Below are 14,046 nucleotides of genomic sequence, written 5' to 3'. Positions count from 1 at the left end.
CTCAAAATTTACTCAAGTTATCGTGTTTACAGACGGACGGACGGACGGACATGGCTAAATGAATTTCTTTTTTCACCCAGATCATTTGGATATATAGAAGTCTATATCTATCTCGATTAGTTTATGCCGTTACGGATTACCGTTATGCGAACAAAGTTAATATACTCTGTGAGCTCTGCTCAGCTGAGTATAAATATAGCTTACTTGAAGAAGCTCTGCAATAATGCGAAGGCAACTTAGGTAAAGCTTCAAAAAAAGTTTTCAAGTACTTTCTCTTTTCTGACAATTGTTTTTCGCTTTTCTAGATACTTTAGTTGAGTTTTTTGTCCATGAACGAATTGTCCCTTCCTTGATTCCAAAAGTATTCAGAAACATGTTTTGACATACCCTTTTTTAAGTGCCATTAAGTTTTAGATGGTAAGCAAGCGTTTGCAGTTTTTTGTATGGTTATGTCTGGTTGGTTTGAAAATATCAATAAGAGTCAAAACATAATTTATTTTCTGTATCCAACTCATATTTTTCCAAAAGTTATGAAAAATCGTTTGTCTCATCTCTTCATTAAATTCGTTGCAAAAGAACGTTTTACTTTGTTCGCACGAGTGGGGACAGTTTCTATCTTTAGCTCTCTTTTTTCCCTTTGTGCATCATGAATTACTTTATTTTGTAGACTACGGTATTCTACATATTCCTCCTCCCTCATTCTCTTTTTCTTATTTTCTGCTCTCTTAAAACCTCTATCTGCACGTTTGCCGTATCTCCTCTTCTCACTATCTAATAAAATGTCGTCATGCGGTGATTGCTCATTCACTAACGTTGCGAGGGAGCCAGACTCATTAATGATTAACTCTGCATCTGTGTTATTGCCTGATTCAATCTGTGAAGAAGCAACGGTCCCGACGTATTCTTTCTCAGGTATACAAATATCGTTTCTCGTGTCTGCTGTCATCTGCAAGCCAAAGTTATGTAATGAGTGAAAGGGCAATCATCAAATAAAATGTGAACAAATAATTTTTTATACTTATTTTTATCATACACTAGTTACTTCAAACATACTTTCATTGCTGCTAGAGCTTATTGAGTAGGCGACAAGAGAAGTTTTCGTAATTGTAGACTCAAGGTGTTTGTCTAATAAAATTGTTTCATCCACATTCAAATTCCAAGTGTCTTCTTCAACTCCAAAGGAATTACCTTTTTGAAAACTTAAATCACTGCACTCAGAAGAACGTATTCCAGTGTCATGGAGTGCCGTCACAACACCTTATTTAAAACTTAATATGATTAAACATTTTTTTACGAGAATTTCTGTTGCGTTTTACCCTTTACATCACTTTCAAGCTCTGGATTATGAGGCGAATCTGCTTTATCGTCTATTTAAGTAACGGAAATAATTAGTTTTCTTTTTATTGCTACCCCATAAATTGAGCAATTATAATTTACCTTCCAGCATATTTTCTAATAAAAACTCATACTCAATGTTTGTGGAGCGAATGAGAGGTATTTTTGTATCTAGCCTATTACAAGAAGGAAAAATTACAGTTTTGACAGGCTATAATTTGAATTATGTGCATTTACTTACGGAACTTGAGTTGACTAAGTAACTATCAAAGTCTTGGTTTAGTAAATTTATTTTTTCAATTATTGTTCAAGAAGAAAATATTTAATATTTTCCTAAAAAAGCATGCTCTAATTTATGGGGTATAAAAAATAAACTGTATATTTACAAAGTTACTAAAATAAGGCCCCATTCAACTCTACACATCTTTGTGTAATAGTCAGAACTAAAATATAAGCGGTATTGCGCTCAAATTTGTTTTTACTTTTATACGCGGTATTGCTTTTGATTTTTATTTGGGGTTTGTTGATAAAAACGGCGAAATTTTAACGTAAATGCCTTAAGGGCGATGTGTTCTAGTCGGGGTAACGAAATCTCGATTTTGGAAATTTTGGTATATACGCGGTATTGCGTTTTGCGAATACGCGGTATTGCGCGCCAAGCGACGATATGTATAAATGACGATAAACTAACTTAATTAGCATGAAAAATATAATAATGCAAATAAAGTCACATTATACATTTCTTATGCGATCTTATTCGCAGTTATACGTATGCCTACTTTGGTGGTTAACCAAATATTTAAATATTTATTTTTAGAAATATTATTTTATTTACTTTTGAGTTTAAATATTTTCAAAACTAATTGGAATTTTCTTTTTTTGAAGTTATTCAAAAATTTTAAGTTAACAAGAAAACTCAATTAAAAATTATTTTAAAAATTAAAGTAAAGAATACAAAGTAGTTAACACTATACCTACCTGTGATATTCACTTTCCATAGCAGTCGATTAAGTACATATATATGTATGTGTCTCACGGCGTCAATAACCACATAATTAAATACGAAAAAGATGAAGTAACAAAAAATAATTTTAAATTTTGCATCTAAAAAAAATTAAAAATAGTAAGATATGCAGAAGCTGTAGGAACCTAAATATACAAAATTATAATAAGCGTTTATTTGTCTGCAGAAACTCTTAACTATCGAAGTGAGAAGCAATATATTTTTTTTTAGATAAATTTAAAAATTCTCCAATGATTAGATTTAAGCTATTTATCTAAAATATTATACATTTGGTAATAAAGTATTGCTTAAAGTTATATCTACATAAGTTACTTTTACTTTTCACGCCGAAGTACTGCGCATTACGCTCCCATGTATTTGACTCTGTAGCTATTAATCATCGTACCAGTTGTTCTTCCATTTTCGATGCAACTCATACAGACCAATTTTCAATTTTTCCTCGAAATTTTATTTTCGGACATTCTTCTATTCCCGAAGAAAAATTCCTCCAATTTCTTTCTACTAGGGAGAACAACAATCGTTACGCATTTCTTTTTTTTTGTTTAAGAAATCGAAGTTTTATTATTGTGGAGATTTTGTTTAAAATTGAGAAATAACAAGTAAGGAAGGCTAAGTTCGGGTGTAACCGAACATTACATACTCAGCCGAGAGCTTTGGAGACAAAATAAGGGAAAATCACCATTTAGCAAAATGAACCTAGGGTAACCTTGGAATGTGTTTGTATGACATGTGTATCATATGAAAGGTGTTAATGATTATTTAAAACGTAGTGAGCCTTAGTTCTAAAGGTGGACGCCTTTTCGAGATATCGCAATAAGGGTGGACCAGTAGTGGAATTCACTAACTTTTTTAACGACATTTGCCATCGCTTTATTTGCGAATCGATAACTATAACGATTTCGTTATTCAGTAATTATTTTGTATCGATATTCGTTTATCGACGATCAGCTGTGTCGTTAAATAAACGGCAAGTAAATTGGCTGCGTTAAAAATCACGATATTAATATTTCTGGCAATTTTAGTTAAAAAAAAAAATGGAACGTTAATTAAATACTTTCAAACACGAAAAGCTGCTTTATTTATAAATCAAATGGCATTTGAGTACTTGGCGTACGTTTTATCACAAAACGAAGAATTACTAAGCCCATCGCCAGTGGTTCATAGAGAAGTAGATGACACATTCCACTTGAATGCAACGGAGTTTCTAAAGCTGTACCGACTAACCCTAGACTTTGCTCATGATATTATTTCTAAACTTGATGGTCAATTAAGGGGTACAAGAATAACTGCGATATCAACAGAGAAAAAAAAATTTATATCGCATTTACTTACCATTTGTTAAAATATGTAAAAACTTTAAAAAGCAGTTAGTATGCGGAATTTATTTATTTTTGGCACCCCTTTTGTGCTTTTCGCACACGTTTCGCACGGTTTCGTTAAGCTGTGCTGCTATCTTTCTACTATTAAAACGAAATTTGAATGTAATTTATTTCGATTCGTTAACTAAGTTAGTGAATAGCACATTCGATAAGGCAAGCGACAAAATCGTTAATAAAATCTCGACAAATCGCATCGTTATAAGTTAGTGAATTCCGATACAGTAATGGAATTCACTTTTTTAACGACATTTGACATCGCTTTATTTGCGAATCGATAACTATAACGATTTCGTTATTCAGTAACTATTTTGTATCGATATTCGTTTATCGACGATCAGCTGTGTTGTTAAATAAACGGCAAGTAAATTGGCTGCGTTAAAAATCACGAAATTAACATTTCTGGAAATTTTAGTTAAAAAAGGAAATCGGAACTTTAATTAAATACTTTAAAACACGAAAATTTGCTTTATTTATAAATCAAATGGCATTTGTATACTTGGCGCACGTTTTATCACAAGCTGAAGAATTACTAAGTCCATCGCCGGTGGACAGACACCTTCTTAGAGAAATATGTAGATAACTCATTCCACTTGAATGCAAAGGAGTTTCGAAAGCTGTACCGACTAACCCCAGACTTGGCTCATGATATTATTTCTCAACTTGATGAGGGGGTACAAGAATAACTGCGATATCCACAGAGAAAAAAAGAAATTAATACCGGAATTTATTTATTTTTGGCATCCCTTTTGTGCTTTTCGCATTTTTTAGGTTTCGTTATGCTGTGCTGCCACCTTTCTACTATTAAAACGAAATTTAATTGCCATTTATTTCGAGTCGTTAAAACTAAGTTAGTAAATAGTACAATCGATAAGGCAAGCGACAAAATCGTTAATTAAAATCTCGACAAATCGCATCGTTATAAGTTAGTGAATTCCACTACAGGGGTGACTCTTACGATATGGGTATCAAAATAAAAATATTAATGAGGGCTTTAAAAGGGAGTAGCCCTTAGTTGTATATGTGAAGGCGTTTTCGAGATATCGACCAAAATGTGGACCAGGGTGACCCAGAACATCTTCTTTCGGGTAACGCTAATTTTTTTATATATGTCATACCACGAACAGTATTCCTGCCAAGATTCCAAGGGCTTTTGATTTCGCCCTGCAGAACGTTTTCATTTTCTTCTACTTAATATGGTAGCTGTCACACCCATTTACAAAGTTTTTTCTAAAGTTATATTTTGCGTCAATAAACTAATCCAATTACCATGTTTCATCTCTTTTTTCTTATTTGGTACAGAATTATGGCATTTTTTTAATTTTTCGTAATTTTCGATATCGGAAAAGTGGGCGTGGTCATAGTCGGATTTCGGCCATACTTTATACTAAGATAAAGTGACTTCAGATAAGTACGTGAACTAAGGTTAGTTAAGATATATCGTTTTTTGAGCAAGTTATCGTGTTAACGGCCGAGCGGAAGGACAGACGGTCGACTGTGTATAAAAACTGGGCGTGGCTTTAACTCATTTCGCCCATTTTTACAGAAAACAGTTACCGTCATATAATCTATGTCCTTACCAAATTTCACAAGGATTTGTACATTTTTGTTCGACTTATGGCAATAAAAGTATTCTAGGCGAATTAAATGAAAAAGGGCGGAGTTACGCCCATTTTGAAATTTTCTTTTATCTTTGTATTTTGTTGCACCATATCATTACTGGAGTCGAATGTTGACTTAATTTACTTTTATACTGTAAAGATACTACATTGTTTTGTTAAAATTTGACTTAAAAAATTTTTTTTTTTAAGTGGGCGTGTTCGTCATCCGATTTCGCTAATTTTTATTTAGCACACATATAGTAATAGGAGTAATATGCCTACCAAATTTCATCATGATATCTTCAACGACTGCCAAATTACAGCTTGCAAAAGGTCAACGCACCTACCAAGTTTCATCGCTTTATTCGTCTTTGGTAATGAATTATCGCACTTTTTCGGTTTTTCGAAATTTTCGATATCGAAAACGTGGGGGTGGTTGTAGTCCGATTTCGTTCATTTTAAATATCGATCTGAGATGAGCGCCCAGGAACCTACATACCAAATTTCATCAAGATAGCTCAAAATTTACTCAAGTTATCGTGTTTACAGACGCTCGGACAGACGGACGGACGGACGGACATGGCTAAATGAATTTCTTTTTTCACCCAGATCATTTTGATATATAGAAGTCTATATCTATCTCGATGAGTTTATGCCGTTGCGGATTACCGTTATGCGAACAAGGTTAATATACTCTGTGAGCTCTGCTCAGCTGAGTATAAAAGATAAACAATGCACAGTATTGCATTTCATGTGGTATGGGCGAAATGAGTAATGAAATGCTGCCACAGCAACATTAACAGAGGAGCATAAGAAGACTGCTGGGTATTAAAAATCCGCTTGAGTTCAGAGACGTAAAGCTATAGAGAATCCCCAACGACGGACAGCAATAGAAATTTCCAAACTGGTGGTAGGTAATTAACCGCATTACCTACTTGAAGGTTAGCAAAAAACGCGTTGTTTTCGTTGAAATTTCACAAAAAAGTATTGAAGACGCTAAAAAATAGTTAAATTGTGGTTAGTATATTAAAATTTTCTAGCTTTGGAATTGACGAGTTTCAAGCCACATTTCCCCGATGGGGAATTACCTACCCGCGATTTGATGGTTTACTCGTTCCCACTATTCGTTCTGTTGGCGGTTCTCTATTGCTATATGTTCTCTGTTTGAGTTGGCTATTTCTATTCAGCATAGTACTTTTCTGGCGGACGTATCAAGTACAACTCTTCTCTATCTCCTTTAAAACATCCTTGCGCAATTTCTTGATGGCTTTGCATCATCCATCCCTTTTTAAACATTGTTCAGAATATGAGGAAAAGTAGGAGTAAAAAAGTTCTAAATGAGTTTTTATTGAGAATACGAGGACTGAATGGCAGAACGGAAAAAATTACAAGGATTTTTCGTTTAGAATCGGACTGATAGTATTATCTGCGGCGGTAAGCTCGTTTGCAATGTTAGATATGGGATCTTTTAGAGAGCAGGTGGAACGGTCGAGCGTAGAAATTATGGAACTATACTTTAGTGGTTGGTAATTAGTAATAAGCTAGATCACTGTAGCGGTACCTTTATTTAATATAATCATTCATCATCACTAATTGGGGCTTAACCGCCTAAGCGATTTTGGCCATTTCCTAACAAGTCAGCTATCCCTGTTTCGCGATAACTCACGCCAATTGCGAGCACCAAGGGAGGTCAAGTCTTCCTCCACCTGCCTCTCACAAATCAGTGGAGGTCTTCCCTTCCTCTGATTCCAAATTGCGGCGTCGACTAAAATACTTGCTTGGCCGGGGCGTCTTCGTCCATTCGCATAGCATGACCTAGCCAGCGAAGTGTTTGAGTTTTTATTCGCTGCACTATCGTCATATCTGCGTAAAGCTAATACAAGTTCATCATTATACCTCTGTCAATACTCGCCGTCGGCATCACGGACTTTCACTTAATAGTACCCGAAAATTCCAATCACATACCCAGCTTATTCGAAAATCTATACAACAACGATAGCATAATTGTTTCAATTATGCCGTGTAAATCTGTTTCGGTTATTTTTTTCCCAGGAGTGGGGTTGGTCTAACTAAAAGGTCTAGACATGTGACTCTAGACATTTTTTTAATTTTTTTGTTTTTTTTTTGTACCTTTCATTACCTTTATATTAAGTCGCTTTCATGTTTGTCCCTTCATTTCCATACGAATTTTTGACCCACGGAAAAGTCTTTTTCGGTAACTTTCCGTTGAGCTAGACACTTGACACTTAGAACATAGATTTGATCTGAGAGACATTACAATGCAAGTGAAAAGAAATCCGCTAGGTGGCGCACGGATCGAGATATACAGAAAATCAATTTTGAAATGGAAATTTTGCGATCGGCTTTTAACTAACTTTTCGGTGATCCATAGACTTGAAACTTCGCACATAATTTGCGAGTCGATGGCACTACAATTCGTGGAAAACAAAATGCCGCCAGGTGGCAGACGAATCGAGATAAATGAAAATCACTGAAAACCCGCAGGGAATCTTGCAATCGATTTTTGAGTAACTTCCCGGTGAGCTGGAGATATTAAACTTGAGCCGTAAGTCAGAACCCGGCGACAATGCAATATTTTATCAAAAAAATTCCGCTAGGTGGCGCATGGGTCGATATATTAGGAACATTAATTTTAATTTGGGAATTTTTCAATCCATTTTTAACTAACTTCCCGGTTACCTAGAGACTTGCAACTTAGCACATAGTTCGGGACCCAGTGACAATATAATTCACAGAAAACAAAACTCCGCTAGGCGGCGCGCTAAGTGAGATAACTAAAAATCTTTGAAAAACGAGGGGAATCTTGCAATCAATTTTTGAGTAACTTCCCGTTGAGCTAGAAATATGAAACTTGAGCGGTAAGTCAGAACCTGATGACAATGCAATGTTTTATCAAAAAATTCCGCTAGGTGGCGCATGGATCGAGATATTAGGAAAATTAATTTTAATTTTGGAATATTTCAATCCATTTTTAACTAACTTCCCGGTTACCTACAGACTTGTAAATTAGCACATAGTTCGAGACCCGGTGACAATACAATTTATAAGAAACAAATTTCCGCTAGGTGGCGTGCTAATTGAGATAACTACAAATCCCTGAAAAATGAAGGGAATGTTGCGATCGATTTTTGAGTAACTCGCTGGTGAGCTAGAGACTTGAAACTTGGGCCGTGTGTCAGAACCCGGTGACAATGCAACATTTGATCAAAAAGAATTCGCTAGGTGGCACGCAGATCGAGATAGTAAGAAAACAAATTTAAATTTGGGAATCTTTCAATCCATTTTTAACTAACTTCTATTTTTTGGTCCATTTATATAAAGGTAGTCCTTAAAACTTTTTTATCATCATTTTATTATATTCTTGTCGAGCAGAAGTGCAGCAGCAGAAGAAGCATTTATCTTATTCATATTCCGTTTAAAAAAAAATATTATATTTATTTAAAAACAAGTAAACAAGTCATCTACATAGACGGTTTAGCACGAATCAAACAAATCCCAGAAATTTAATAGCGGGCTTCGTTGAAGTATTTTTTAAAATGCGGAAAAGATTTTATTCACTTTATTACATTTAGCGACCGCCTTGGTATGGTGGGCTCACCGTATTGAAGCACCCACATTCAAGTGCCAGGGCATATAAAATCAGCGCCACGAAGGCTCTTCGAGTGTATTTCCGTCATGGAAAAATATGCATATATCTTTGTTAGAAGCGTGCACAGTCGGTGTACAGACGGTCATAAGAATTGGTAGGAAAATTAAAACAAAGTACTACAGAAATTTTGGGAAAACCTCGGTGTTTACACGCTCGAAGGTAGATCGTATCACATTATTATTATGTTTCACATAAACTTCTAACGTTTTCGCGTTTACCCTTAAAAGCACAATACTTTCTCATCCTTGGAGCGTATTGAAATTTACCTAATTCTCTTGCAGCTTTTCCCACTCGCTAATCCGACATGTTTCGGAAATCAACACTTTATTATCTGCTGCTGTTTGTCCTAACTTTCCATATCAAACCACCAACAGTGGCGCAACGCACTTCATTGGATATTTCATTTCGTAACTTGTATAGACCGCTACGTTTATTGGGGTTGAATTTTGTTGGACGATCTGGTGATAATGACAATAATCGACAGCTCGTGCGTGAAATGGGCGTAAGCAAATGTAAATTTTCAAACAAAAAATACAATTTGTATGACTAATTCTCTTACCACAGAAAACACAAAATCTTAATACCCGAGCTCGATCGTTAGTTAACTTTTGCGATACTTTGAATGGACCGGGGAGGCGCAGTGAAACACGTCCCACATCCGTACATCGTTTGCGCCCCGGTGATATAGATATTATAGGAGCTATGGGTGACTCGTTGACTGCAGGCAATGGCATTTTCGCAACTAATTTGTTGCACATTACGGTAGAGAATCGTGGTATGGTGTGGAGCATTGGTGGACAAGGCAATTGGCGGCAATATTTGACATTACCAAATATACTAAAGGAATTTAATCCAAACTTATATGGGTACTCGCTGAGGGATGGGCTTTCAACGGATAGGAGTTCAAAGTGAGTGTTTTTTATATTAAATAACAAAAGAAAAATTATATGCCGAAAGACTTTTCTTGTTCTTTCATATTTACATATCACATTTATTTTTGTTCTACACTCAGATTCAATGTGGCTGAGTTAGGTGCCATGTCGCGTGATATTCCAAATGAAGCGCATGTTCTTGTTAAACGTTTTTCACGTGATCCTAAAGTAAATATGACCTCAGATTGGAAGATTGTGACATTGCTTATCGGTAACAATGATTTTTGCTCTGATGTCTGCTACTTACCACAACCGGAAGATTCGATAAAGAAACATGAAGAGAATATGGTTAAAACATATCGCTATTTACGTGATAATTTGCCACGACTGATGTTAAATGTTGTACCATCACCGATATTAGATTTTTTGGTTGGACTTAGCACGAAAACGCCAATTTGTCATACTACTTTGACGTTTGAATGTCCTTGTTTAGTTGGTAAGCCAAAGCAACATGTAGCTCGGATGAAGAAATTGATGAAAAATTGGATTGCGAAGGACAAAGAGATAGCGGCTAGAGATGAGTTCAATACCGAGGTGAGTATTAAACACATCATTTTGATATGAATCAGGCATGACCTTCTCCATTTGCTGGATATTAATCCCGCTCATTTATAAGATTAGACCCGATCAATTTGTATTATCCTAAGACTAATAGGCACGCAAAGTGATTGAAGCCATTCCACGCATTTTGGTCTCCATTTCACTGGATGTGGCCAATGCTAGTTAGGGGAAGGATAATTTGGTTTAATAAGGCATGTTTAATGGCCCTGTGATTTACTCATGCAGGATATTCATACATTTAGTAAGTCTAGGTCTAAAAACGAAATAGTCTAATAGTAACAGCGGTGTCTGCAGGCTACTTTTGGGCTTCCAGGCAGGCGGTGAGTGGTATCCAGACATGACATTAAACAAAAGAGAGCTAACAAAAGAATTTCTTGCTAATATTTTGATTCTCTTTCCATTGGAAACCTCTACAAGTAGCGCAAATCTTACCCAAAATCCTCACAAACACACTCACATTACTCGACTTTAAGGTAATTAAAGTGTTTGCATTTGCTACTTTAGGGTAGCAATAGCAGCGAAAAATATGCTTTGTTACTGCTCCGGCTCTAAACATGAGCAGAGCATAGAGCAGAGCCGTAGCTTAATGAAGTTAATCTCTGAAGTTGAAGCAACATAAATGCTATAACTTCAGCTTAATAAAGTTATAGCATTTATTTTGCTCAGTTGCGAGCTTCATAAGTTTTAGAGCGGAGCAAAAGCAGAATTAAGCTCCATACAAAATGCTATTTGTAGTAAAGCGAGAGCAAAAAATTAAATTTATTACTATTTGTTCTGTTGGGCATTATTATGCAGAACTTTGTATAACGTTTATTACATAGGCTTTAGACAGCGAAGTTAAATCCCATACAAATCTCAAAAAAGGTTAATGGTGCACTTATTGCGTTTTGGTTTGAAACTCCTCAGTTTATTTCTTATAATTTCCATGAAAAATTCAAATTGTAAAATTTTTTGTGTTGGTCAGCAGGTTTATTTATACTCTAAGCTGACGATATATTTTTCTACGTAATCGCAAAGATATTTTGGTTTAGTTCTTTTGCAAAGGTTACCCTTTTTGAACTATTACTAAAGCAGAAACGATATGCCACTAACTTGGCGGACAAGGAATTGGCGCTTAACCGTTTAAACGGTTATGGTCGTCCAACAAGGCGCGCCAGTCGCTTCTTCTTGCCAACCGGCGCCAATTGGTCACACCATGGGAGTTTAAATAATTTTCCACCTGGTCCTTCCAGCGGAGTGGAGGTCGCCCTCCACCTCTGTTTCCATAGGCGGGTTCCGATAAAAACACTTTCTTGGCCGGAGCGTCATCTTTCATTCGTATAACATGGCCTAGCCAGCGCAGCTGCTGCGTTTTAATTCGCTGGACTATGTCGATGTCTGCGTATAGCTCGTACAGCTCATCGTTAAATCTTCTTCGGTACTCGACATCACCAACGCGTAGAGGTCCATAAATCCTTCGACGAACTTTTCGCTCGAATACTCCCAGATCCGTTTCATCTGGTGTTGTAATGGTCCATGCTTCTGCAGCATTTAGCAGGACGGGACCGATAAGTGACTTGTAGAGTATGATTTTCGTTTGCCGAGAGAGGACTTTACTTTTCAATTGCCTACCTAGTCCAAAGTAGCATTTATTGGCAAGAGTGATTCTTCGCTGGAATTCAAAACTGATGTTGTCGATAGTGTTGATGGTGGTTCCCAAATAAACGAAGTTTTTTACTATTTCGAAATTATGGCTGCCAACAGTAGCGTGGTTGCCAAAGCGCATATGCGCTGACTCTTTGCTCGATGACACCAGGTACTTCGTTTTGTCCTCATTCACCATCAAACCCATCTTTACCGCTTCTTTTTCCAGTTTGGAGTAAGCAGAACTAACGACGCGGGTATTTAGGCCGATGATATCAACGTTATGAGCATATGCCAGTAATTGCACGCGTTTTATATTGTTCCAAAGCGGTTAAGTTCTGCAGCTATTATAATTTTCTCCAGCATCAAATTAAAGTGACAGGTGATAACAGAGTTGGCTTAGTTTATTTTAATGGTAAACGCCAGATAAGCAACGTATGAGTCGTCGCATCCTTCATACTTTGTCAATTTTCCACTTTGACCTACGTAAGCCACGTCATATATCTTGCACTTTATTTATTTGCCATTTTTTGTATGCATGTGCGGAAAATTGGTGTTTAAAACAAAAGAAAATCTATAAGTTTAGTATCTATTTTTATTTTGATAGTGGAATCTAGAATTGTATTGCTTAATAAAAGTATTATCGTCCACCACGTACGACCTGTCAGTGGAAAATGGCATACGTCGTGGCGGTGACGGATTGTATCTGCTGAGCTCAATATAATAGCATCATAAGATCGTAGATTGACAATTTTTTACAAAGAGCTGAAATACGTTTGCTTAGTGAAATTTAGCTTGCGAGTAGAAATTATGCGAAAGGGACTTTGGCACATCTCAAAAAAAAGAGAAATTTGTATATCCCATGTATAGATATATCCATAAAAGTTTTAATTCTGATATCCCGTATCTAAGAAATTGGATTGGTAGAATGGTCGAGCATGAGTGATACTAGTCGTTATAAATATACCAAATTTTACGAATAAAGGCACAAGGTTTGTAATAACACACTGTAATGCGTCATTGTTTTAATTGGGACTGTGAAGGTCATTAAGCTAAAAGAAAATTATCTATCCCTACTTATTTTTTAACAATGTATACAATTTCTGTAAAAATTTAAAGAAAAATTGTAAAGCTAAAAACCATCATATTCATCTTCTTAGAGTTGGGACTACTTTCGCCCAGCTTCGTTGAATCGCCAATTCCAAGTAGTGTTTGCCAAGGCTTTGTAGCTGACTACTTGTTCGCGGGCTTACCGATTACTACAGGAAAGCGAGGGCAGCTTAAAAAAAAAAATAAATAAATGTAAGGCCCGATAAGAGACTTTAGACCGAGATTCTCTTCCAATTTGCGTCGTGCTCCTTTCTAGTTTTTCCTACAAATTGGCGGGACGGGACCTATTTTTTCAATGCCGACTACGAATGGCATATGTATGCAAGGCAGATGAATTTTCACTGAGAAGCTTTTCATGGCAGAAATACACTCGCAGTGCTTGCCAAACACTGCGGAGTGGCGACCCCTTCTAAATGAAAAAACTTGTTTATAAAATTTTGATGTTGCTTTGCTCGGGGCGTGAACTCTTTACAAATATATTGTATTCAAATCCGAACGAAAAGTATGCAGTTTGCATCTTTCCTAAATGCACTTAGATATTAATGGCTTTTTACAACAAAATTGCTGATTCTACCCTGGATAGCCTATATAACTAAGTATCTAACCACTTGATTTATAAAATAAATTCCCATTCATATTAAAATTTGTAATTCTTCCATATACTTTTTAGACATTCACTATTAACATTCAACCATTTACATATTTCGATGAATTGTTCCCTACAAGCGATGATAGAGTCAGATTCAAATTTCTATCGGAGGACTGCTTTCATATGAGCCAACGTGGCCATGCAATTAGTAAGTTTACTTGGATA

At 36.0% G+C, this 14,046-nt stretch overlaps 1 protein-coding gene and 1 long non-coding RNA gene across 4 annotated transcripts in view; one reads left to right on the top strand and one right to left on the bottom strand.

The window, feature by feature from the left end:
• Window positions 1-14,046, bottom strand: part of LOC137233710 (uncharacterized) — a 66,920-nt gene that overhangs the window by 3,073 nt on the left and 49,801 nt on the right. Inside the window, exons 1-2 of one of the 2 annotated variants that reach the window (XR_010947543.1) lie at window positions 1,054-1,317; window positions 205-946 (exon numbers count right to left, since the gene is read on the bottom strand). This is a non-coding gene — a long non-coding RNA (uncharacterized lncRNA). Of the gene's footprint in view, window positions 1-204; window positions 947-1,053; window positions 1,318-14,046 lie in introns of those variants that run through there. The other variant, XR_010947542.1, reaches the window with a different exon arrangement.
• Window positions 1-14,046, top strand: part of LOC137233708 (phospholipase B1, membrane-associated) — a 33,408-nt gene that overhangs the window by 14,162 nt on the left and 5,200 nt on the right. For both annotated transcript variants that reach the window (XM_067756987.1, XM_067756989.1), the window contains exons 2-5: window positions 9,288-9,508; window positions 9,571-9,914; window positions 10,019-10,472; window positions 13,903-14,029. In XM_067756987.1, coding sequence (XP_067613088.1) covers window positions 9,311-9,508; window positions 9,571-9,914; window positions 10,019-10,472; window positions 13,903-14,029 — 1,123 coding nt within the window. In that variant the 5' untranslated portion in view covers window positions 9,288-9,310. The remainder of the gene's footprint in view (window positions 1-9,287; window positions 9,509-9,570; window positions 9,915-10,018; window positions 10,473-13,902; window positions 14,030-14,046) is intronic.

Source organism: Eurosta solidaginis, chromosome 5, assembly GCF_040869045.1.
Source record: "Eurosta solidaginis isolate ZX-2024a chromosome 5, ASM4086904v1, whole genome shotgun sequence".
In the NCBI taxonomy this organism is placed as follows: Eukaryota; Metazoa; Arthropoda; class Insecta; order Diptera; family Tephritidae; genus Eurosta; species Eurosta solidaginis.
Note: the sequence above shows the minus strand (reverse complement) of the source record. Positions and strands in the feature narration are given on the sequence as shown.